This window comes from Saccostrea echinata, unplaced genomic scaffold, assembly GCF_033153115.1.
Source record: "Saccostrea echinata isolate AGI-Se365-2 ecotype Australia unplaced genomic scaffold, CSIRO_AGI_Sech_v1 ptg000056l, whole genome shotgun sequence".
NCBI classification, from domain to species: domain Eukaryota; kingdom Metazoa; phylum Mollusca; class Bivalvia; order Ostreida; family Ostreidae; genus Saccostrea; species Saccostrea echinata.
In genome coordinates, this window is record NW_026889805.1 from 21,449,234 (window position 1) to 21,474,708 (window position 25,475).

The 25,475-nt window shown below is 32.8% G+C and overlaps 1 protein-coding gene across 5 annotated transcripts in view; it reads left to right on the forward strand.

Annotated features, from left to right (window-relative positions):
* LOC133173788 (uncharacterized) overlaps positions 1 to 25,475 on the forward strand; it is a 74,085-nt gene that overhangs the window by 39,169 nt on the left and 9,441 nt on the right. For 4 of the 5 annotated variants that reach the window (XM_061308833.1, XM_061308829.1, XM_061308830.1 and 1 more), the window contains 4 exons: positions 14,938 to 15,075; positions 15,754 to 15,901; positions 22,746 to 22,865; positions 23,130 to 23,343. In XM_061308833.1, coding sequence (XP_061164817.1) covers positions 14,964 to 15,075; positions 15,754 to 15,901; positions 22,746 to 22,865; positions 23,130 to 23,343 — 594 coding nt within the window. In that variant the 5' untranslated portion in view covers positions 14,938 to 14,963. Of the gene's footprint in view, positions 1 to 5,678; positions 5,890 to 14,937; positions 15,076 to 15,753; positions 15,902 to 22,745; positions 22,866 to 23,129; positions 23,344 to 25,475 lie in introns of those variants that run through there. The other variant, XM_061308831.1, reaches the window with a different exon arrangement.

The following is a 25,475-nucleotide window of genomic DNA, read 5'->3' on the forward strand; positions in this document are numbered from 1 at the left end:
GTTTCATTTGCCAATGCATTAGCAGGCACTGTTGTCCTATTGACCTGATTTAGCTGTATTTATTGCCTTTAGCAGTGTATGTAACTTAATTGCAGGGACTCCTTACATATACCAAATACTGTCTCACTTATTATATCATTTTTAGAGTATTTTCATGCAGTCAAGGTAACAATCAGATTGTATTTAGCTCTTGGTATGTTAAATTGTCTGTCTTCTAGACTGTTCACAAATTAGCATTTGGCTTACTATTGGATTCTGTGACATAAGTTTACTATTTAGCCAAGAAGATTCAGAGGTCAAGGTCAGATCTTTAGGTCAGGTCAAGGTCAAAGGTAATGTGTGATTTTTCAGGGGCACTGTGACAAAGAAACACATCTGGTTTACTTAAACTATTAATCATTCAATGGACAAATAATTGATTTCTTGTTCTTGTTTGGCATCAGTTTCTACTGATTAAATGTAAAAATATCTTAAAAAAAAAAAAGAATTATCTTGAACACCAATGTCTCGAACACCATGAATATTTTGAAGTGAGTTGGAAGTTCCAACCACTTTTTCTTCATGTATTTCAACCTTGATATCTCAAATCCTTGGGTATCTCAAAGTTTTTCCTTGGTCCCATAAAGTTTGAGATAGTGAAAATTGACTATTTCTTTTTGTCATAATCTGTTTTGCTGCATTAGGCATAATTTTAGAATTAATAATATTAAACAGAAACCTTTGTCTAAGAATATAACTGATATAAGCAGATACACAGATCATATGGTAGTCTGTTCAGTTTTTCCAAGTTGACACAGGTTCTTGGCAGCAGTGGGTTTTGGTTATTTCATGAGAGGCAATAATAATTTATTGCCAGAGGTTGGAATGTTCTTTTTACCATACTCTTAATTTTACTTCCTTTTTTCTTAAGTTTAATGTGAAGATGTAATCAAATGAGTTTGTACCCACTGTGTTTAAGGCATGACACAGGTTGCCATGTTCAATTTCAGTAACATCTAGTGCCAAACATTTCATTAGAAAAAACACTGTGATTTAGGGGATTTTTAAAGGTAAAAGAAGCTGTTACAAAAGATAAAAATCAGGCTTGCCATTATGTTTGGCCTTGGCTTTATTTCTTTATGTGAGGTAATGTGACATATGGAGAAGATGCATGCATTAGAATCTGGGTCAAGCTATTTATTTGCATAATGTAAGAAATAGAAAATTTCTTGACACTGTGCCCGAAATCTGCATGATACCTGGTTTTATCAGTTGTGATCTCAATAAAGAATACTTAAGATGAAGAACGAGAATTCAAGTCTATAAACAGAAGGAGGGGAAGGGGTTATCTCAAAATAAACAATGGGACCCTTGTTATTAGGGTATATAGAAAAAAAGAGACAATTTTTCATGACTTGGCTTTTATCTTTGTATGAGTGTTTGTCAAAGATTTTCTGTTTAAATTTTTTTAAGTATAAAATTGTGGACTCACTGTGCTTTAAACCTAATTATACAATTAGTCTTAATTTGAGTGTCAGAGTCATGTGACTTTTATTTGGAATAATTTTACTTTAAATGGATTCCATATTCTTTGAAATTACCAATTATCAAAAAATGATGATCTAGCTTTTATTTTTATATATGAAGAACTGTAAAATTTAAATTTTTAACTCATTTTAAGTTTTGTGGAGAACTTCTGTTAGGGTTCATTCAGAATTTCTTAATTATAAAACCTAGTAATTTTGCTCTGTAAGTGATCATAATTCTATGTACAGTGATAGCTTACCTGTAAATCAAAATGGAAACATAAATTAATATATTGAGGGTAAAAAATATGACTTCATTTGTATACTCAAAGTCAAATATTGTAAAGAGAATAAGGTCAATATATGTGTTGACCTCTGAGATTCATTAGTATTGCTTTTTTTTTAATGGTCAAATTAAATGTGGATAACCTAACTCCCCTTAGAAGCACTTCCTCTGTCACTCTTTTGTTCTCAGTGTAATTATAAGGGTATGGTCAGTCATAACCTATCCTGGTTCTTCATAATGCCAAGTCTTGTGTTACACAGCAATTTTCATGCTGTCATTTGTTATGTTCTATCAGTAAAATAATTATACTTCTGAAGTTACATGTGTTAATTCAGTTGTCTTTGTTACCAGTTTAAGAAATATGGCTATAACAGCACATTCACTTTTTTTCATAGTTTACCGGATACACATAGTAATTAAGGTTTGCCTTAGAAGACTAAAACCTAATGTTTTTGATGGATGTACAGCTCTCATGTCCACACACTAAGACAAAACTTACAGAATAATAGTAAAACAACATTTCCATAAACTCCACTTGATTTTAAGCCTTAATTAAACAGGGCATTCAGTCATTAAAATAGATGATGTTACTACCTGGCATTGTAATAATTTTACTGACCAATGCATTCACACTGCTTAAAAAGAGGAAGAGGTTGAACAGAAGCATTTGAGGATATATTCATTATTTAATTCAAAAACAGTTTGTGTCCACTCCAATTTACCCACATGTATATTGGGCAAATGGTTTTCATTGGCTAAGAAGAAAAAGTCAGCTAAGTCTTGTATTAAGAAATAAAGCAGTGCTGACTATTCATAAGTCAGGCTTGTAAGGTTTGATAAAAACGTGTAAGGGTGTACACATGGTAATTAAGCTAGATCTTGTTTCATGACTTATAAGGTAAGCCTTACCCTGTGTACCAGCCCCAAAATATGTCACAGAATGTGTCTCTTTAGCTCACCTCAAGGAAGTTGGGGGGAGCTTATGTGATAACCTCGGCATCGGCGTCCCAGGTTAAAGTTTTTGGTGCAGTTTTCTTTTTTGTATTTTGATGCCCTACATTAATCAGAGATGCATGGAAGATGCTTCTAGTGTGTTTCATTGTACCAGTCAAGGTTTCAGATGCTGCAATTTCAGCTAAGGAATGGCCAGGTTAATGTTTTTGGAGCAGGTTAAAAGTTTTGGTGCAGGTTAAAGTTTTTGGTGCAAGTCTCATTTCCATGTAACTATTAGCCCTATGTTGACCAAACTTGCATGGTTGATACATCTAAGGATGCCCACTACCAGGCAAGGTTTCAGATGCTGGATCTGACCTAAATTTTTTCGGATGAGTGAACAGGTTAAAGTTTTGGTGCAGGACTCTTTTCCAAGTAACTCTAAGCCCTTTGTTGACCAAACTTGCATGGATGATACATCTACACACTACCTAATCCGAGATTCTTGGATAACACACTACCAGGCTTGCTTCGGATGCTGGATCTAACCTACATTTTATAGAAGAGTGAACAGGTTAAAGTCTTTTGAGCAGGTCTCATTTCCAAGTAACTATATGCCCTGTTGGCCAAACTTGCATGGATGATACATCTAAGGATGCAGAATGGACTTGCTTCAGATGCTGGATCTGACATACATTTTCCAGATAATGGACCAGGTTAAAGTTTTGGGTGCAGGTCTTTTACCAAGAAACTATAAGGCCTATCTAAACCAAATTTGCATGGCTGATGCATCAAGGGATAAGCACTCTCAGGCTTGCTTCAGATGCTGGATTTGAATTACATTTTCTGGATGAGTGACTAGTTTGAAGTATTTGGATAAATCTATTCCCAAATAACTGCAAGCCCTATCAGATCAAAATTGCATAAATGTTGCATCTTGGGATGTGCACTACTAGATTATTAGTTTAATGTGAGACTCTTCCTTACTTAAAGACAACATTCATCAAGGTGATCGAGCTCTGTATTCTCTGATTACCTATGTTTCTTTGTAACAATAGAACTCTTGTGTAACTTGTGATATTTATTTGAAGAGTCTATTGCCATAAGGTGTTTGCCTTGAAAGATTTACATGATTTTTAAACTATATAATGAACTTTAAATTAATGCTTAATTTTAATTTCTTTGCATCTTGTTTACATTCATTGTTCCATTTCCATGTAATAAATCCCTCTACAATGAAAGCACTGAAACTTGTTTGTTGCTTGAAACTATTAAAATTTTAAAACTTAACCTTTCAAAAGTGTTAAGTTGACAGATTTATACTTTTCTTAAAAAGTGTATGATAAAGATTAAAAATTCAAAAGGTAAATATTCAGTTTAGGGGACATTGATATACAGTGAATTCTGTCCAATCCGACATGCTTTGGGAGACAAATTTTGTTTTGGAATAGACAGGGTGTCAGATTGCACAGTGTGAAAAACAGAGAAAACAGTAAAATGGGAATTTAAATAAGGGTCAGAATTCTAAATGAAATGGACAGGTATCGGGTTAGACAGTTTCCACTGTATTACAGTAAAACTCGGTTATAGTGAAGTCCTGGGGACCTTTTAATTTACTTTGCTATATTCGTAATTCGTTGTATTCGCATAAGGAATTCATAAAATTATATGTAACAAATTTGCAGTAGATGTTTTCCTTTATGTATGACTGCCGAATATGTTCAGGGAAATATTAAATACAAAAAATATCTTGGAGAACTAAAAGCTTTAGATGAATTTAATTTCAAACATATACATACTTATTGAAAATAATGTCAGTTCAATACTTTAAATTTAGTGATTTTAAAAATTTGATATAAAAGATGTATATTGCATTATTTTTAACTTTTACAAGATACAAAATCAATATCCGTAAATTCGTTATATTCGTGTTCATTATGACCGAAAAAATTTTCCAAGGATTTGTTAAGAATTTTCCCGGGGATCTCAAAAAACTTTGTTATATCAGTAAATTCGCTATATTCATTTATTACTAAGTACTAAACGAGTTTTACTATATACATTTTAATTTTGATATGTTTATATATCTAGAACCATGCACTGTCCAGTTTACCATCCTATCTTAAAAAATAAAATATTAATTTGATTAGAAGGTTAAGCTGGAATACACAAAACACACCTTTTTTGTGCACAATTATTTTGAGAAATAAATAAGGTGAATTTAGACTTTGATGTATGATTTTAATCCAGTTTTAGTGCCAGAAGAAGTCGGTCCATGGTGCAATCCCAATTTGTTACTGATTCATCATAGTGTCACATGATAACGTGTTTCTCTGATTAATGACTTTTTCTGTGTGTATCATTCTCTGCTCTTTTGTTCAAGAATTTAGAGAACAAGGAACTTCTGGGTCAAGGTTAGATGCATATTTGTTTGGGAACATTAAATGTTCAGTTTCCTAATTCTTGTCTATATGTACCTGTGTTTTTTCAGGTGTTTGGCAAAATCTTGCTGGAATTTTTAATCCTGTATTTTCATTTCTCCCCTTTAAAGTTCAGTGTCATAATTGTTTTCCCTATGTAGTTTTCACTCGAGAAATAATAAAGATACCAATCACACTGAATGGATTTGCCATTATCACCAAGTATAAGCATCTATTTCCAGGAATGGGATCCTAAGTAGATTAATGGGATTTCTGCAAGGCATATTGATGAAGCATTTCTTTGCACGTGTAGGGACTTTCTTTTTTCTCCCTAATACAAGAAAGTAGGTCAGCTGTATAGATGTCGGTATCTATAGCTGTCAAGGTTGCTCAGCTTCTGAGTAAGGTTCAGCCACCAAACCTAGCTGCCGCACAAGAAAATCTTTGATGTAATGTAGAGTCTTTAAATGGATAGGAGAGGGATTTTAAGTCAACAATAACAAGTGTCACATTATCAATGCTGCTCTTGGGTAATGCTAGCTTGAACTCAATTCTATGGGTCTTACATGCAAGTTAATCAAGCAAGCTGGAAGAAAATTCGGTTAGCTAATATTTTGGGACCCTTATTGGTTGTCATTTGTGCAGGTCATATTGACAAAAAGCGAACTTGTCTTGTCATTACAAGGAACCTGGGAATGTATGTAGGCTAAAATATATCTGACAAGAAAAGGCGCTTTTCTTTCAAGTAAGTTTTTTTTTTATCTTTGTGCTTTATTTTGAGTGTGAAAATATGTCACATTATTCAATGCTGTAAAGAGTAAGATATACACATTGAATAGATCTAGCTAGTTTTTCTTTCAAGTATTTTTTTATCTGTGTTCTTTATTTTGAGGGTGAAAATGTCACATTCAGTGCTTTAAAGAGTAAAATTCACTTATACATTGAATAGATCTATAGCTGTAAACATTAAATGAGAGTTTAATTTTAATGAATTCGAGTGCATTGGATGTGCATATTAATGTTTAATTACTACAGTTAAGCCAGGTATGTGAAATAAAAAGAATATGATTGAGTCATTGATGAACCAATTATTATGGAGACTTCAACAAAGTTCCTGAATGATTTATTGCATAAAAATAATACATATTTATACTTACCTAACTCCATACATGTAAATGAGGACTACTATATTATATTAACTTATGAGTATTTTTCAGATGTTTACCATTTATAAACTGCATAATTATTTTAGCTGCATGATCTTTGTTCTTTTTATGAATTTGACTAAAATTATAATCTTATGGTAAATTTACTTGGTAAATGTTGTGTTAATGAATTTGTTTGATAGAAATTTGATTTTGAGGAGATTTATTATACTACACCCAAAATATGTATTTTCTGCAAAAAATTAGGATAACAAAAGGTCAGAGTATGAATTTTTAATGTTTCAGTGTTAAATCCACACAGATGATATATTCCCAGAGCGTTGTTTTGAAAATTTATGGCTCTCTAATGGTATTAAAAACATGAAATTATATGATATATTGCCCAGGTAAATTAGATCAGGTTTCTGTGTTAATCGGATTAGGTGGGGATATGTAGGCTCTCTGTACTCTCTAGACATTCAACATGGTCCAAGGGTATGCTACCAAATAGAATTCACTACATAGCACCTCAAGGACAATGTTTCCATGGAATAACATTAAGAAATTAATTAAAGGTTTCCTTCTTTGGTAGAAGATTAAGAATGCCCATCTACCCTATTTTTATTACTTCTTTTGTCTTACAGGTATTTAAAATCTAGCATAAATGTCAGTCAAAGACTATGAAGTAGCTAATTTAGTACATGTATCTCTACATAATATATATGTAAAGGGATTATGAATTTGGGCCTATGGAATACATTAAGAGGACCAAAGTACGAATCCTTCTAAAATAAGTGAATAACCAATTTCTACATTTTCATAGTATATATTCCTCATCTCTTTTATGCATGCAACATAAATCTTATCCTAAGATAGATATATCTCCTAAGATAAATCTATTTTTGTCGAAAGTGCCATCCAACACAGACTGAGAGTTGTCATTTTTTTTTTTTATTCTGTGTGTGTGTTGAGAGAAATTTTAAAAACAACTCTGAACATCTTAGATCAGTTTTCATGAAGTGTAAAACATTAAAGAGTTTTACTGATTTTTTGTGTGCCAGCATTTTTGGTTTATTTATGGAAGCAGATTTTTTTTGTACCTAGACATGCAGTTTCTTACGTTTCTTTTATTCTTTGTCCTTTTTTTAAGGAAAGATACAACATTAATTGCAAGGATATCAAATAGGTAAAAAAGACCTACTTATATCAGTAGTTTTTAAGTTTATTATTTACTTCATGTGAATCAATTACCCTATTTATCCCAGTGAGTGTCCATGCCCCTATAAGCACCCCCTCCTCATTATTTTCACTGGAAAAAAACAATTATACTCCCGTTACCTGCTTATTTTTGATGCATGGGTCCATAAACTACAGATTTTTCAGTATAAAATTACATATTTAGGATTATAATTTATCACTGTGTGTTTAGAATTCTCAGTTCTGAAAAAGTTCATGCTAGAAATTTAAGTATGCAATTTTGACAGACGAGATTATAAATGGGTGTTAAATACATAGTCATGTATGGTCCAGAGCTTGGATATTTTGGTGACTTTATGTGGGGGAAAATTTCAAGTACTTAAAACCTTACCACATAAGTTGTGTAGATTTCTACCATATGCATAACTACTTTTATAGTTCATTTCTGCAAAAGTTAAATGAAATCTGTTGATAAAGCATACATACTGCAGGAAGTCAGATATTCCTTCAGTAACAGTAATAATTTTCTTCAATTTTCTTTCGAATAATTTAATGAAAAGCAAATATATATATATAAAAAAAACCTATGATTTACATTGCTAACTTTCTATGTGTGATTTAATCTCTTTACAAGTGTGATTTTCTACATCTCCATATTAGTGTCATTCAAGGAACATTTTCTAGTGACTCAGTAGTTATTATCCAACTTGAGTTATGCACTGTATATCACATGTTTAAATCTTGTTTTAATCTCTTTTTTTGTACAGCGGACCAGTTTTGATAGTAAAAAAAAAATCAATAATCAATTTTACATATTGCTGAAAGTGCTTTACTATTATATATTCCCTTTCTTTTCTGGCAGTTTAATGTGATAACCTCCCCCCCCCCCCCCCCCCCCTGAGAAATTAAGTAAACAACCACCAAAATCTGTGATTTCTCAAAAATATGGCCTTTCTGGGGCACACACTGATTTTTAAATAAACGTTATTACTTCTAAGATAAGGAGTAAAAACAGTGCTAATAACAAATCTTGAATAATTTTTTGATAGATAAATTAAGATTTTACTCTTAAATATTTGATAACACTTAAAAGAGATATATTTAATTAGAATTGACTTACGAAATCCCGCAACTTATGAGATATCGCGAGACTTGCGAGAGTTGCCTATCCCGTTAGTATATAGGTCCCTGCTAAAACTGAGTCAATATCTTGCTTGCTAGAGAAGTATACATGTATTATTATTTAACATTTTTAATTTGGAGGAGAAAATATTTTCTGATAGGGAGAAATCAACAGAGCATGTTCTGTATATGCACTTGAATGGCATTATGGAGAATCTGACCCAATTTTTAGGTCACTGATTGACCCCAGGAGGTCAGCTAAAAAAATTATTCAACAGGGCATGGAAACATTGTTATGGAAGATTAAAGAAATATGAGACTCCATTGCCTTGAAATCTGGAGCTTGAAGCTCACAATGGACAAGTTAATAAATCAAATTAATGTTTATAATTACTCAGTCATGCATTTCTGTAATGATCTAACCAAAGGAGGGTCATTAGATGGAAACCATAAAATCACTGCCTGCTGATTGAAAAGCCAGATTATCCCTGGCTGCTTGAGTTTGGATATTTTACTTTGGTTGGTTCTTTAAACACAGAATTTTTTTTAAACTGTTCCTTAGTATGTTGAACTTGTGGAATGTAATGGACATGTGCTTTTCCTGCAGATATCATTTATTCCAGTATTCTTAATTGTGTCTTGCTATTTTATCAGAGCATTGAAATTGCTGAGCTTCTTAAAATTTCTCAAGTTTATATTAACTAGCAATAAATTCTTGGACACTTTTTAGCTCATATTAACTAGCAATAAATTCTTGGACACTTTTTAGCTCATGTGAGTCAAAGGCCCTTAACTGATAAAAAAGTGTCCTGTATCTGCCTGTATTTCTTGTTCTGTGTCATCCAAAAATTTTTCACATTTTCAACTTTATCACTTTTGAGGGGGATGGGGGGTGTTAAGAGAGGGAAAAAGCTTTATAACTCTCTTGTGAAGAACATCCAAGATGACTCAGACAAGTGTTGTGGCCCTTGGGCCTCATACATTTACAAGCAATAAGGTTCCTAAGACAATCTAATTTAAGCCTATACATGTAGTGTGGACCAACTGTTTCATAAGTAATGAAAGCCTGGAGAGTTGTATCAACAGAATGAGCATTTAGGTCACCCCTGACAGGGACAGAGATACATGGTGATATGAAGGCTTTCGTTAAAGTGATCTCTCTGGATCTTGAAATGTGTCATGGATGCACTTTTACGATATTTTATACTGTGAAGGATTTCATGGTTATAATCCTGCTTGATTTCACATGCTTGAAATGAATAGGAACACAATTTCTCCACAAAAAATAGACAGGGCGGCCATTTGTGATTAAGTCCTTTTGCCCATATAAAATTATGATGAAGAGTTAATAATGTAATTGAATATCATTAACTGTTATTTCATTAGGGTAGTTGGTGAAGATAATTAGTTCATAAATGTGAAAATGTTTCTATGTTTGGGCTTTATCTATAATTCAGATGACAGTTTTTACTGACTTGCTACAACATGTTTCAAAAAGGATCTTCAGCAACTTTTATGGTAGAAATTTCATTCATTTAAAATATGACTTGTCCATGATGTTTAAAACAGCCTGATTTGATTTGAAATCAATTTTCAATGAGTATCTGAAAATTCATGTAAGATTAGAAGTGAAGCCGATTTTAAGCATATTATATGTTATTGTGGTAATTGCATTGTGCTGCAAAGTTCTCTTGGCCAGTTGAAGATCTGATTTTCACAAATTGTCATTTGTTTATAACACCTGAATTAATGTATAGATTAGTGTCATTTTAGATATAATTGCTGCAAAAATACTTAGGGAAAAGGGACAGTTTTTGTTAAGGTGACCCTTAAGTTAAACTATATTGCTGATATACATGAAATATATAAAAGGATTATTTATATATCTGCAGCGCGTTCTAGCCATTGTTGTTTAAAGGCCATTTACACGCCTTGTGAAGAGAACTAGATCTATAATAGTCTCATTAAGAGTTCAAGAACTTTTTTAAACTATAAGAATAACCTAAAGTGATTGAAAGTTCAAACAACTGTGACTAAATATGGTATGTATGACACAGAAATAGTCTGTGGTAAGGCAATGAGTGAAATTGTTAATTACTTCCATTAAGGGGGTAATATCAAAATATTAATGCTTGTTTATTTATCTATCCTTTTATCTGGATTTAAGCGGATTGCTCAGTGTGGATTGTCACAGATTGCTATTGATGATTTCTATGACTGCCTAAAAGTGATTAAATAATTGAGATCCATGTTGACCAGGACTAGGGGCCTCCTAGTGATTCAAATAGGAGAGATATCTATAGATCTGGATAATCAGCTCTATTAGATACAGGGAGATATCTGGATTTTGACTCTATAGAGTTGACAACTGAATCTGTATACGGAACCTGATAATGGCAGATCAACTGGATAGAGAATATTGGTGATTGGATTAGCAAAAATTTCTTAATCTGGATATAGATCCTTTTGGTAATTAAATTAGGAGTGATGTCTTCCTGAGAGATATCTGGTTCTTAATAAGGATCCACTTGTTGATTATATCTTTGAGATCTGAATAACAGGCCTATTGAGGAGTAGATTGGGTGAGTTATCTAAATACTGTAAACATACTTTTTTCCACGTGGTCAAAATTCCATGGAATCACAAAACTGTGTTCAATCTATTGGTAGAAAATTACCGGATTTCGTAGATTGCCACTATATGCCTTAGATATACTTTAAGTATGCCGAGATAAATTTTTTGCAGAAAAGTTGTGACTACGTACATAGCTTAAATTAATACCACATGGAAAAAATAACTTCTATAGTAAAAGGCCTCTTGTTGTTTAGGATGATTTAAATGATCTGAATGTATCAGATCTGTCATTTCTCTATCTGGATGGGGGGAGGGGGGCTCTTGTTTTTTTGTGGTTATGAGGGGCCTCTTGTTCTATTTGTGGTTATATGTCTGGATCTGGATGAGGGGCTTCTTGTTGTTTTATTAGTGGTTATATCTAGATCTGGATGAGGGGCCTCTTGTTGTTTTATTGTTGGTTATATCTAAATCTAGATGAGGGACTCCCTGTTGTTTTATTTGTGGTTATATCTAGATCAGGATGAGGAGCCTTTTGTTGTTTTATTTGTAGTAGTTTCTCTATCTGGATTGGGGGGGGGGGGGGCTCTTGTTGTTTTATTTTTGGTTATATCTAGATCTGGATGAGGGACCTCTTGTTGTTTCAGTTTATTTGTGGTCATATCTAGATCTGGATGAGGGTCATTGAGGGACCTCTTGCTAGATCTGGATCTAGAGGGACCTCTTGTTGATTAGATTTAAGGGAAGTCACCCTGTGATCTGGATAAGGTTCCCACTTGACAATATATATATGATGGGTAATGTCTAGATCTGAATGAGGGAATTCTTGATGATAAGATTTGGGGAGACCTTTTGATCCATATAAGGTAATAAGATTTTGGGAAGGAATCCAGATGAAGTAAGAGAAGAGTGACTCAGCTTAAACACAGCTGTGCAGATTGTATTATAAAATCTGCTTATATAAAGCTCATAGTCATTTTGTCTTTGGTTTAACACACCTATAAACTGTAATAAAATACCCACAAGCTGAAGATTTGATGTTTTAAGAAAGTGAGAAATCATCCTTGTTATTTAGCACATAAATTTTGTACATATGTATCTTATTACAAGTACAGGTAAATCGTGAGAAATTTTTTTTTTTTAATTTCAATCTGTATTCCAATCAATATAAATGTGGACATTTACATTTAAGGGTAATTTCACTAAATTTATACATGGTGATATTTTTGGCATTAATGTCCTCTGAGTACCTATGCTTTTTTTCATATATTTTATTCAGCATAAGTTATCAATGCATCATACAGGTATTGTGGAAATAACTTCAATACATATGGTTCTTGCATCTAATTTTTGTAATTAACGACACAGATAACCTTGTTTACAGTATGCGTAAAATGTACTTATATCCCTAATTATCAGTCAAGTCTGGTTTTTAAGATTTGCCAATTGTTTCTTGAAATGGAGACTGAAAAAGAGATAGGATCATATTTGTATGAGGATTGCAGCAATATTTCAAGTGTTCCAACTTTTGATGATTTTTTATATTTAACATACAAAAGGGTATAGGTAAATCTTCATTATATTTGACATGTACTTCTAGCCATAGACGATCAGCTGATAAGGTATTAAGTGATGACCTTGCTCAGGTGATTTACAAATGTTCTGACTACTTAATCCAGGTCTTGACCTATATTTTTCCTTCGACATATGCCACCTGATTTGGATTAGGACAGTTGATTACAAGTAATGTTTGTCAGGTAATTAGTTTCTGATACACAATTGTACTTATTCTGCATTTTATTGTATAAATTGTTTAATTTTTTGAGAGGTCTGGCTTGTGGGTTTTACAAAAATAATTTGGGCTTCAAGGACTTTTTGTTTATATTGGTGTATTCAAATAATGATTACAATTAGATGTTCATTTATTTCTCAATCTTTAGCTTATGTAAATATGAGAGATGTTCCTGCAAAAATGCTAAATTTTAAGCATATCATTTGTTTTTTATTTCATTTTTCATAATGCCTTGTCATTTTTATATCTGATTTTTGACAGTTTTATTTTCATTTTGTCAGCTTTCCCAAAGAAATTATACCTGCTTTGATATTTTAATGTCGAAATGGTGTGATTAGTTAGAGAATGAACTTCAAATCCGGCAATAAATGGAACATAATGTAAATATGAATGTTTTTTAAAAACCTGCCCCTAATTGTCACGTACCTGAGATAGGCTATAAAGAGGACACTGGGTTACCATTATTTAAAGGTCTGTTTATAATTCAAACCTATTTTAGGATTTAGAATGACTATTAAATGTAGATATCAAAGGAAGATATCAGATTCTGTATATTTTAAACAAAATCCTATGTATTTATATCCACACAAAGTACTTAATTTATCTCTATGATCATGTAACATGTATCTCTATGATCATGTTTTAAATCTGGAGGTGTTTTTTTTTTTTAATGAACAATTATCTTTAAAAAAAAAGGGGGGGGGGGATTATGTATGAAGGTCTTTCTATAAAAATTGTATCTAAGCCCTTGAAAAGATTTTGGAGTAAGGTATAACAGTCCCCCACTCCCCCCCCCCCTTGAAATATTCTGAGGGATTCTCGGGGGTTTATGATTACCAGTATATGAACCAGTATTGTTAATATTCTTTTAGAGAAGTCTTCATGTGATGAATACAGAATGACACAGAAAAAAAGGAGGAATCTTATTATTGAACTCTGGAAATGACTTCTTTGAAAGGTCATTGCTATCCTGTCTTTGCAATCTGATATCAATATCTTAAATCTTATTATATCAGTGTTTTCATTGCAAAAATTTGGAAACCTGTCAGAGTTGCAGGAAATTAACTTTTCTTCATTGCAGTTTGTGATGAATAGTTCCAGGATTGCCTGTTTGTTATTTTTAAGTTCTTTTTCGCAATCAATTTCAGGGACAAGAGATTCTTGCTCTTTTTCTCTGTGTTTGTATAAGGCTTCATCATCCTGTCTTGTCTCAGTCAGACTTCTGTAGAAACCCAGATGGGTGTGATGACCTAAGAGTACCCAGGGTCCCTGAACTTTCCTAGCTTTTTTGGTGTCTGGAAAAGTGTATGAACTTGTAGATTTTGTCTTAAGTGATCACCAACATTTTTGTTTTACTCTTTTAGAAATGCTTATTCTTGCATGATAACTTCATGTAGAATTAAATTTCTATTGCACAATTTCATGTTTGTTCTCCTTATGACCCCTAAAAATTGTTTGACAAGTATATTATTGATTGTGCTATGGAGGGCAATGTTTTATGTGAAGAAAATATACCAGTATTTAACTTGTCGATATAATATGGACACTTTAACATCTGAAGTGTAAAGGAGGCATAAATCCAAATCAGAATATTTTATATGGCAGTAAATTTATGTGAAACCTGATTTTGTGGACTAGTGCACTTGTCAGGAACTTGATATGACCCAAATCTTTCTCACCTGATGTGTTTATATAAAGAGATTTATTTATTCTCTGTGTAAACCATTATAGTATCTTCTTTACATCTATTATAAGGTAGTATTTTTAAACCTCTACATCCATCATGATGAATGAGGATAGCTTAACTACCAAAAGGGTCTCATTTTTTTTATTGTCTAAATAGGTGAAATTTCATATTTATGCATGTCACAACTTGGGAAAAGAAATTTATATATTTACCTCATTTTTTATGACCTTCATATTCTGTTTCACCTTGACCTTTTTATGGTCTTTGGTTTCTTGACAGGTCAGTACCACAAAGACCATGAAAACATGGATTACTATTACCAGCTGGAGATTTGGAAAGGAAATATAAATGGCGTCCTCCGACAGGCTCGTGAGAGGGAGGAACTCTCTGATTGGTTGGTTGCCATGGCACCCATGGGTTAGTACATCAAGGTTTAATGGTTGTAGTTGAACTTGTTAAACACAATATAAGGTATTCTAGAAATGCTGTAAAAGATCTATTTAGTTACAGTAAATATTTAGAGATAGCTGGTATTGCTATTAAATATATATTATGTTAATTTTATAAGATTGCACTTCTGGATCCTCTTATATGCAGAACTGAAGAACTACAGTTGTGAACCAAACTATTACCAATGGAAGTGAAGTTTACAGAGAGAGTTATACAGTGTTTCACAAGAACTTTTCTGAAAAAATAAAATCTCTGTGTTTTCTAACATTGATATTGACAACTTGGAGAACTTAACCCATAACAATGTTCAAAATGCATCATATGTATCAATGAATTTTGCCAGAAGTAAATGGTCTCATAAAATACATTTGATGAATTCTATAGCTTCCCAGAGTAGAGCTAGTGCTCAAGATTATATAGAATATCCATGGAAAGGGTACATGGTCTATTGTTGAGAAATTGTTATAAAAAAAACGAATAGAAAATTCAACATGGCAGCCTGTAAGAAAGAATCTCTTATTGTTTGCAGCATGGTGGTTTTTGCAAGCACTTAGAAATACAACACAAAAGATCCAAAGATTTTGTGTAGAAATTTTCTCATGGGTGTTCCATTTCCCCCTCTTTAACACTGTTTTCTTATTGCAGCTGCCTTTGATACCTGGATGACAGTTTGCGAGGATTACGCCACCCAGCTAGAACAGGAGGGACAGTACCACAAAGCCGCCACCTACCTCCTGGCATGCCACAAGGTCTACAGTGCCATCGACTTGTTCAAAAGACACCGCCTATTTAAGTAGGTGCAGTCCTGAGATCTTTATGTGTGTGATTTGGTGTTAATGAACAGGTGCCCTTAAGGTTGTGAAGGTCATTAAAAGGAATGTTGGGAAATGCATGTACTAATTTTGTTAGGAATTTCATTATGTACAGAACTTTGTCCCTACTTATGAAAATTTTTTGAATGAGGAAAAAAGTATGAGACAGAAACAACATTGAATTGTTATCTTTGTAAAATCAAGATTCTTAAAGTGTTTAATTTAGAGAATTTTACTGCAATGTAAATTTCAAAATTTTGTTGGAGATATATTTGAATTCTGTAAATATAAAAAATATGTTGCGTATCTCATTTACGTAAACTTTTCATGAACTTGAATAGCATTTTCCCATTGATTTTACCACCTTTTGTTATCCTTCACAAACTCAGAATGGAGTGGAACACAATATGGTGTCCTTTTATCATTAAATATCATGAAAATTAACAATGCATATGACATTTTTCATTAATTTAAAAGAGTTTTTCAATCAATAGTACACCCCTTTGTATTCACAAGCATATAACAATAACCTAGATCTGTGTTGTTGCTTATGACCAGAAAAAGCCTGTCAATTTCTTTTGTCTGAGGGGGATCTCTTGACAGGGGCTTGATCTTTGGCATGCTTTGAGGGGAAATTGAACACTTTTTGAAAACAAATAAGGTAGCCTCCCCCTTTTTTTGAGCATTAATTGGTGGGAGTGGGGCCTGATGGCATGATGTTTTTTTTTCTACGATTGGCATGTTTCTAAGCAAGGTCTCTCACATATAGGTCATGGACCCTTGATCTGTGGTAATAGTTATAAATGTTGACAGCTTTATTCAATAACTTTTGAGCTCCAAGGAATAAACCAATGATTAGGTTTTCTTTTTTTTAACTTCTCCTTGAACTCTTTATAAATACTTACCTCACTCAAGATCTGTCAAGAAGATCAGTTATAGGAGTAAAATAAATATCTGACTAAGCATTTGTAGTTTTATGTGTTTCCTATATCTGCCACTTTGGGGGTTGTTTTACATCAATTTTTTTCCATAGATGTAGATTTTGAGTGTAAATTCTCTTTATTTCCAGACTTTTATGAGCGATATTTTTGAGGTGAATTACTTAAAATCTCTTATATAAGGTTAATGTGCTATATGAATTAAAGTATCATTCCCAAGGACTATTATGAGTGAGTTAATTAAGAGAAATGTTACCAAAAAAATGTAATGTATGCTTGACACATAGCATCTTGTTCTCCTATCAGCTCACTTGTATAGATGTACAGAGAGCAATTTGTGATACCTTCAAATCGTTGGCAGCATTTGAGGAAATCAGGTCAATGTTCTACAAATTTCATATTTTTTTAATGTTTAAATGGCATGGTAAAGCTAATCTTGACCAGATTATATTAAAATTCAAATGTGAGTTTTTGGTTAAAATTTTCAAAATAATTTTTCATTAGTTTTTATGGCAAAGTTTCTTACTTGAAAGATGCACAGCATCCATGCCTGTCAGGTTGACCTTGAGTCAAGGTTATCATTACATTTACAAATTTCATTATTTTATGAAATCAATTGTTCATATTTGTTTGATATTTGTTTTCCTTCCTTGAAGACCATGCCCAGCTAATACAACCCCTATCTTAATAGCTTTCTAACATAAGAACCAAGAACCTAGATATCACAGCTTGTCTGTAGCTTTCTAGCTTGGAAACCAAACATAGCTAATATAACTTCTGTTTTCACCTTAAAAGTTAATACAAGCCCTGTTTTCAGTTTTCTAGCTTAAAGACCAAGCCCCTGTCCAGCTTTCTAGCCTAACACCAAGCCTAGATAATACAGCATCTGTCTTCAGCCTTCTAGTTTGAAGACATCTTTCTAGCTTGAAGACCAGACGATTTAATACAACTGTCCTCAGTTGTCTAGCTAGATGACATCCCCTGTTAATACAACTATCTTCAGCAGCTTTCTAGTCTGAAAACCAAGCCTACTTAATGCAGCTTCTATTTAAAACTTTCTAGCTTGAAAACCAAGCCTAGATAATGCAGCTTCTATCTAAAACTTTCTAGCTTGAAAACCAAGCCTAGATAATGCAGCTTCTATCTAAAACTTTTTAGCTTGAAAACCAAGCCTAGATAATGCAGCTTCTATCTAAAACTTTCTAGCTTGAAAACCAAGTCTAGATAATGCAGCTTCTGTCTAAAACTTTCTAGCTTGAAAACCAAGCCTAAATAATGCAGCTTCTATCTAAAACTTTTTAGCTTGAAAACCAAGCCTAGATAATGCAGCTTCTATCTAAAACATTCTAGCTTGAAAACCAAGTCTAGATAATGCAGCTTCTGTCTAAAACTTTCTAGCTTGAAAACCAAGCCTAGATAATGCAGCTTCTATCTAAAAGTTTCTAACTTGAGACCAAGCCCAACTAATACAACTCCTGCCTTTCACTTTCTTGTTTGATGTCCATCTAATGAAATTCATGTCTTCCAGTTTTATGTCACTTTCTGTTCAAATACGCTCTCCTCACCATAGTAACTTACAGGTACTGTGACAAAGGTGTCTGTTTTGCATTGAGTCATTTTATGCTCAGTTAACTTAGTTTTATTGTGGTCGTTCTTATATCTCCTGTAATTTTTTGTCACATTTCCTGACATTTTAGACCACATTTGAATGAATTGCTGTACAAATGAAAAGAATTTATGAATTATGTTTGCTGTATGTTGTAAGTTGTAAAAAAATTCCTTCTGGTTTACTGTGGCATACAAATGCTGATAGCCTAGTTACTGTGGCACACAAATACCATAGCCTAGTTACTGTGACATACAAATACTGATATTCTAGTTACTGTGGCATACAAATACTAATAGCCTAGTTACTGTGGCATACAAATACTGATAGCCTAGTTACTGTGGCATTCAAAAACTGATAGCCTAGTTACTGTGGCATACAAAAACTGATAGCCTAGTTAATGTGGCATACAAATATTGATAGCCTACTTAATGTGGCATACAAAAACTGATAGCCTAGTTACTGTGGCATACAAATACTGATAGTCTAGTTACTGTGGCACACAAATACTAATAGTCTAGTTACTGTGGCATACAAATACTGATAGCCTAGTTACCGTGGCATACAAATACTGATAGCCTGGTTACTGTGGCATACAAATACTGATAGCCTGGTTACTGTGGCATACAAATACTGATAGCCTAGTTACTGTGGCACACAAATACCATAGCCTAGTTACTGTGACATACAAATACTGATATTCTAGTTACTGTGGCATACAAATACTAATAGCCTAGTTACTGTGGCATACAAATACTGATAGCCTAGTTACTGTGGCATTCAAAAACTGATAGCCTAGTTACTGTGGCATACAAAAACTGATAGCCTAGTTAATGTGGCATACAAATATTGATAGCCTACTTAATGTGGCATACAAAAACTGATAGCCTAGTTACTGTGGCATACAAATACTGATAGTCTAGTTACTGTGGCACACAAATACTAATAGTCTAGTTACTGTGGCATACAAATACTGATAGCCTAGTTACCGTGGCATACAAATACTGATAGCCTGGTTACTGTGGCATACAAATACTGATAGCCTGGTTACTGTGGCATACAAATACTGATAGCCTAATTACTGTGGCATACAAATACTGATAGCCTGGTTACTGTGGCATACAAATACTGATAGCCTAATTACTGTGGCATACAAATACTGATAGCCTAATTACTGTGGCATACAAATACTGATAGCCTGTTACTGTGGCATACAAATACTGATAGCCTAATTACTGTGGCATACAAATAATGATAGCCAATTTACTGAGATGTTATTCAATGAATTGCATCTTGCAGTGCAATTTTTATGAGTGAGACAATTAAGCACATGAAAGTTCGAGACCCTTTTTTATACAATTTTTTTTATGCCCCTGTATTCAAAGATATAGTTTTTGGTCTGTTTGTCTGCAAAATCTTTAACTTTGCCCATAACTTCTGATTGGTTGGTGCTAGGGCTATTATATTTCACATGTGTATTCCTTGTGAAAAGACCTTTCTTTGGGTACCAAAATATTTGACCTCTTGACCTTGGAGTTTGACCCACTTTTGCAAAATTTTACCAAACTTTAACATTGGCCATAACTTTTAAATTGGAAGTGTAACTTTTATGTTTCACTCTAACCTTGGCCATAACTTTTGAACAGTTGGTTCTAGGGCTTTCATATTTCACATATTATTACTTGTATCAAGACCTTCCCCTGGGTATCAACATTATTTGACCATTGACGTTGACCTTGGAGTTTGATTTACTTTAAATCCTGTTAATCTTAGCCATAACTTTAGAATAGTTGATGGTAGGGCTTTCATATTTCACTTGTGTATTCTGTTTGACAAGACCTCCCTTTTGATACCACTGTTTTTGACCTTTTAACTTTTGACCTTGAAGTTTGTCCTACTTTTAAAAAACTTTAACCTCTGGAGTTCGATTTTCATTTGAAAAACTTTAATCTTGGCAATGAGCTGTCAAGATGGGGCATCAGTGTTTCACAAAACACACCTTGCTTAAAAAATATTTTCTCTTAACTTTGATACAGTTATTTATGCCTTATTTTGATAGCATTATAATGATATTATTTAAATAGTCAACAACATGGATTACCTTTGTAAAAAAGCCACAAACCAAATAAAAGCATACTTGCAGGCTGATAAAACTGGATTAAAATGAGATGTTCAGTTTTGAATTGCCCCTGTAGGAAGTAAAGCATCAGTGTCTATTTAAGCTGTAAAAAAGGAGTTTCATATCCTTGAAAAAGTAAAGTGCACCCTGTCAAAATATGTTGAAGATTTCCTTTTGTATTGATTAAGTGCTGACGTAAGAACGAACGTCATCATGTGGTGAATCTGTTGAGTATTATTGACTGTTTAAAGGAAGCATTGTCTTGAACAAGCTGACATGGACACTTTGTCATAGTATTTGAACTACTGGAGTGCATTTTATTACTCCAAAGAGTATATAGAACCCTTTGACTATTAATCTTAATAATGAAGAGGCAAAATGAAAATTGCTATCCATGTGAAATTGAATACCAGATACTATGTCACATAATGATTTGTTTCCAAGAGATTTAAAGCTGTAGAGATTTGGTGTAGACTAGAAAATATGTCTTTTTTTCTCAAAAAAGTTAAAATGGTCAGGCCCCAGGATCATGATACATCTTAAGCTTAAGTCAAAATCTATGTAATGTGCTGAAATGATCAAGAAATCAAATAGTCCAAAATGAATATGTTATTCCACATTACATTCTTAAACTGCTGTTATTTGCATATTAAGAGTTTCAGCATTAATCAAAGTATTAAATATCTTCCAGATGATTAAATTTTTTTGACCTAAACCTAAGTTTGTTTTATGATCCTGGGGCCAGATATTAAAATAAGGTAATGCATGCACAACAGATTTTTTTTTTACATTGGTGTGTGTGTGTTACCTTTGCTCACATATCCCCCTCCCCCTTTCCTAATGTTTTGTCACTAGGTAAAATTAGAGTAAATTTACATTAAATTTGGGGGATTTCAATTTTTTCATGTTTTGGCATTGAATTTCAATACAGATATTAAATTACAGATTTGGGGAGAATGCAAAGATAAAGACTTAAAAGGAAAACTTCCTGATAAATATGTATTTAAGCAAATTAATAAAGCAATTAAATGTACAATTTTTTTTTACGAATTCTTTAGCATTTTTTCCAAGCTTTTTTTTTGTCCTTTAAATGGTTGGAAAAGTCAATTTTTTTTAACAATGCTTTTTTTTCAATAACAAAGCAAATATAATCAGATTAGCACAATTTTTTTTTTAAAGGGGGGGGGGGGTCATGTAAATTTATGGATCTTGTCCTTTCCTGATATTTGTCAAGAAAGTAAAATTGCACATGCAAGGAACAGATAAAAATGCCATACCTGAATAGGATTAATAGTTGTTTTATTGTTTTGTTTTCACAAATGTTTATTGTATAAAAATTCTCTTTATTACACCATTAATATTCTGGTTAATCTTTTGCACTAGTATTTTTCTGATTTTAACCCTCAATATTTTAGGGATAAAGAAATGCACCTGCTTGCAAATGATTTGTTTTGTAGAGTATTTATTACAGAATTTTTTGAACTGAACTTTCTCTCAAAAAAATCCCTGGTGGATGATATCCTTGAGGGGTAAATCAGGGGAATTAAAATCATGGAGCAGGAAATTAGATTATGCATTTACCTGTATTCTCTAGGCTTAGCCCAGTTTTAATTCCAATTAAAAGTCATGCATCTATGAATGTAGAGCAAACATCAATAAGTTACAGGTGCCTTGAAATCTGGGTTATTAAGGCATCATTATGCACAAAATACAACTTACAAGTTAAAGAAGATTAAGTACCATGGTATACAAAAGACAAATTTTCTTTGATCACAAAGGTTGATTTGACGGAACTTCCCTATGTGAAATTGGTTCCTTAATTCTTTGTTTTATTATTCAGTGTGAGTCAGAAATTAAGTTTATAAATATGTCACATATCTCTTGATCTCTTTAACAAAAAATAATTGGGCATGTGAAACCCAGAAAAAACCAAATTTTATGATTTTTCATACATCAAAAACCTTTATTTGGTGTTTGTTAATCATACTTCAACTGATCACACTGACATTTATCGTGCATACTGATGCAAGTAAATCTTTTTTATTCATTTATGCATCCTAATTGCCTGAGGTTTGAGTGCCGATTTTTCAGATAGCATTTAAAGCCCTGTTTCCCTTTGATTGCACTGTTGGATATTGACTAATGACTTTTTCTTTTTTCAGAGAAGCCATTGCTCTGGCCAAGGTCCGACTGTCACCTATCGACCCAGTTTTGGAAGATCTATACACGCTGTGGGCGCACCAACTTACAAAAGACGGAAATTTCGAGCAAGCTGCTAAATGGTTGGTTCTGTTCCAGAGAATTCAGATCTAGGAATAGAACACCACTGAGAAGAAATTCTATTGTTCAAAATAAACTTTGTTGCTTTTTTAAAAGAAATTTAATTTAATTATTCAATGACTATTTTTCTGTTGTGTTAATAAAATTACTTCATAATGAATCAAATAAAGTTCAATGTTTGAAGATTACTTTCAGAATTATGCAATCTTTAGCTTTTTTCAGCTTTTTTTTTTTAAACTTTTGCACTTAATTTTTTTTCCTTTTAGCCACCTTGCCATGCAGCAGGTTCAGAATGCGGCAGTTTTGTTGGCCAGAAGATACAACTGCACCGCGAGCCTCCACACTGCTGCCCGAATTTCTATGATTGCCAATGAAAAGCAGTCAGGAATGGCCTATGCCCACAAACTGCTACAACAGTTCTTGTTAAAATGGGAATGGAGTCAAGCCTACACATATCTTAAAGAGCAAAAAGCATTTCAGGTGAGACATCATCTGTCAAAATGAATTGTTTTAAGGTTTTTAAATTGATTGATTTAGGCATGAGACATGCATGGAAATCCATTTAACTGTCAATGCTGTGTAGATATCAGGAAATAAACCTTCAAAACTTGAATGTGTCAAGCAAACATGTGACCTGGAACATTATTTTCATCATGTATATCCTTCTTTTTTAACTTTTGAAATACAGTCAAACCTCCTTATCTTGAACTCAATGGGTCTGAGAAAAAAAAAACTGAGAGAGATATCAAAGGATTTCAGATATTGAGGGTTAAATACCTAGAGAAAAAGGGGTTAAGACTTCCAAATGACTTCAAAATAGCCATGATATTCAAGTATCAATGTTCGAGATACCTAAGTTCAACTGTATATCAATTTCTGGGTAAATTTGTATTTTTGTAGTTTTTATTTCTTTAAATAATATCTCTCTCAGAAGTGCATTAATGAACATTTAGTCTCATTTTGAATTCATTTATAAATACTTAAGATTTTTATTTGTAAACTTGCAAAATTTTAAATATATTAAACTAATGGGGTTAAGGATGAGGTTAAATAAATAAAAGGGACAAAAACTCGTCCATACTATATAAATCCATAGGTTATATTAAGAAATTTCTTAGATTCTAAGAACTACTTGAAAGGTTTTCACCTAATTGTTTCCAGTATTAAATTATAAAGTAATGGTAGTTCATATCTGACATAAAAGTTGTTTATTATGGTAAACCTCACCAAAGGTTATTTACACAAGGTCAGGGTCACAGCATGAAAAAAAGACAGAATTATAGTGTGGTTATTATTTTAAATCTTTAGGTCTTATTATTTATTTGTGGAGAAATTCAGAGGCAGTCTAGAAAGTTTACATGAACTTTTTGTCATTTGGTAGTCAGTAGCAGAATCCCAAGGTCTCAATTTTTATGAATCTCCGTTTCCAGCTGCTTTTAATGCATTCTATAGATTTTGATTTCTTCAAATTTTACATGACAAGCCATCTCATGAGACTACACTGTAAAGTTGTGGCCTTTCAGAGACCATTATACTGTAAGATTACAGTTACAATCTATAGAGATTTGTAATGTCCAGGACAAGAGCTCTTCATTGTCTGAGGCAGATATGGAAAGCAATCTGATTTGCATTGTCTGTTTTATATTAATGCTTCAGAGATTATTCTGCAGATTGTGCAATCAATTTGAACAGAAAAAGATATTGCATCTTTAATTGATCAATCTATTCATCTGATGTCCCAGTTTCCTGAGTGATTAAGTAATGAAGCCAGTCTCTCAAAGCATTTGCCTTTACATCCTACTTTGTTCGTTTGTTTGTGTGTGTGTGTTTTATTTTAAATACACAGCTTTAAAAGTACACTTCTTAAATAATAAAGAATAAAATTTACAATAATGATAGAAAGCATATGGAATTTAATAATTGACATGCTAGACTTTTTGGTAATACCTGATGGGAAAAAGAAATGGAGACATAATGATTTACAATACTTCAGTGATGCCATCGAAGAGACACTCCAGCAACTAGACTTTATCTATTATAGGCCTCTGTACATCGTCCATAAACTTTTAAACACTTGCTACTTCTAAATTAGCCCGGTCAATTTCAAATTTCAAACCAAATTTGGTATAAATCATTTATGGATGAAGGGGAACAAAACAGAGAATTATATGGTTCGTTGTTATGTTGTTCCTAAGGGGTTGGGGCCAAAATAAATGGAATCTTCAGATATCTTCTTCTTAATGCTCTTAGACTTTAGGTAACTCATTTGCATGATTTTAATGACTAATTTTCCCTGTACTTAAATCACATTCCAGTAATTTAGGCATCGCATAGGGGCAAAATTAATGATATGCATGTATTGAAAATGCATTATGATATATATATATATATATATATATATATATATATATATATATATATATATATATATATATATATATATAATTTAATCTAGTTTATTCCAAAGCATTTAGCAGATAAACTCAATTTTTAGTTATGATAATAAACAAGAGGTTCTCAATCCTGAGTTCTACCAGTAGCCTGAGTTGCAGAGAAAAGTCCTGATGGTTGGGTGATTGTCAAGGTCTATGAGCCTCTTGTTTATGTTTCTG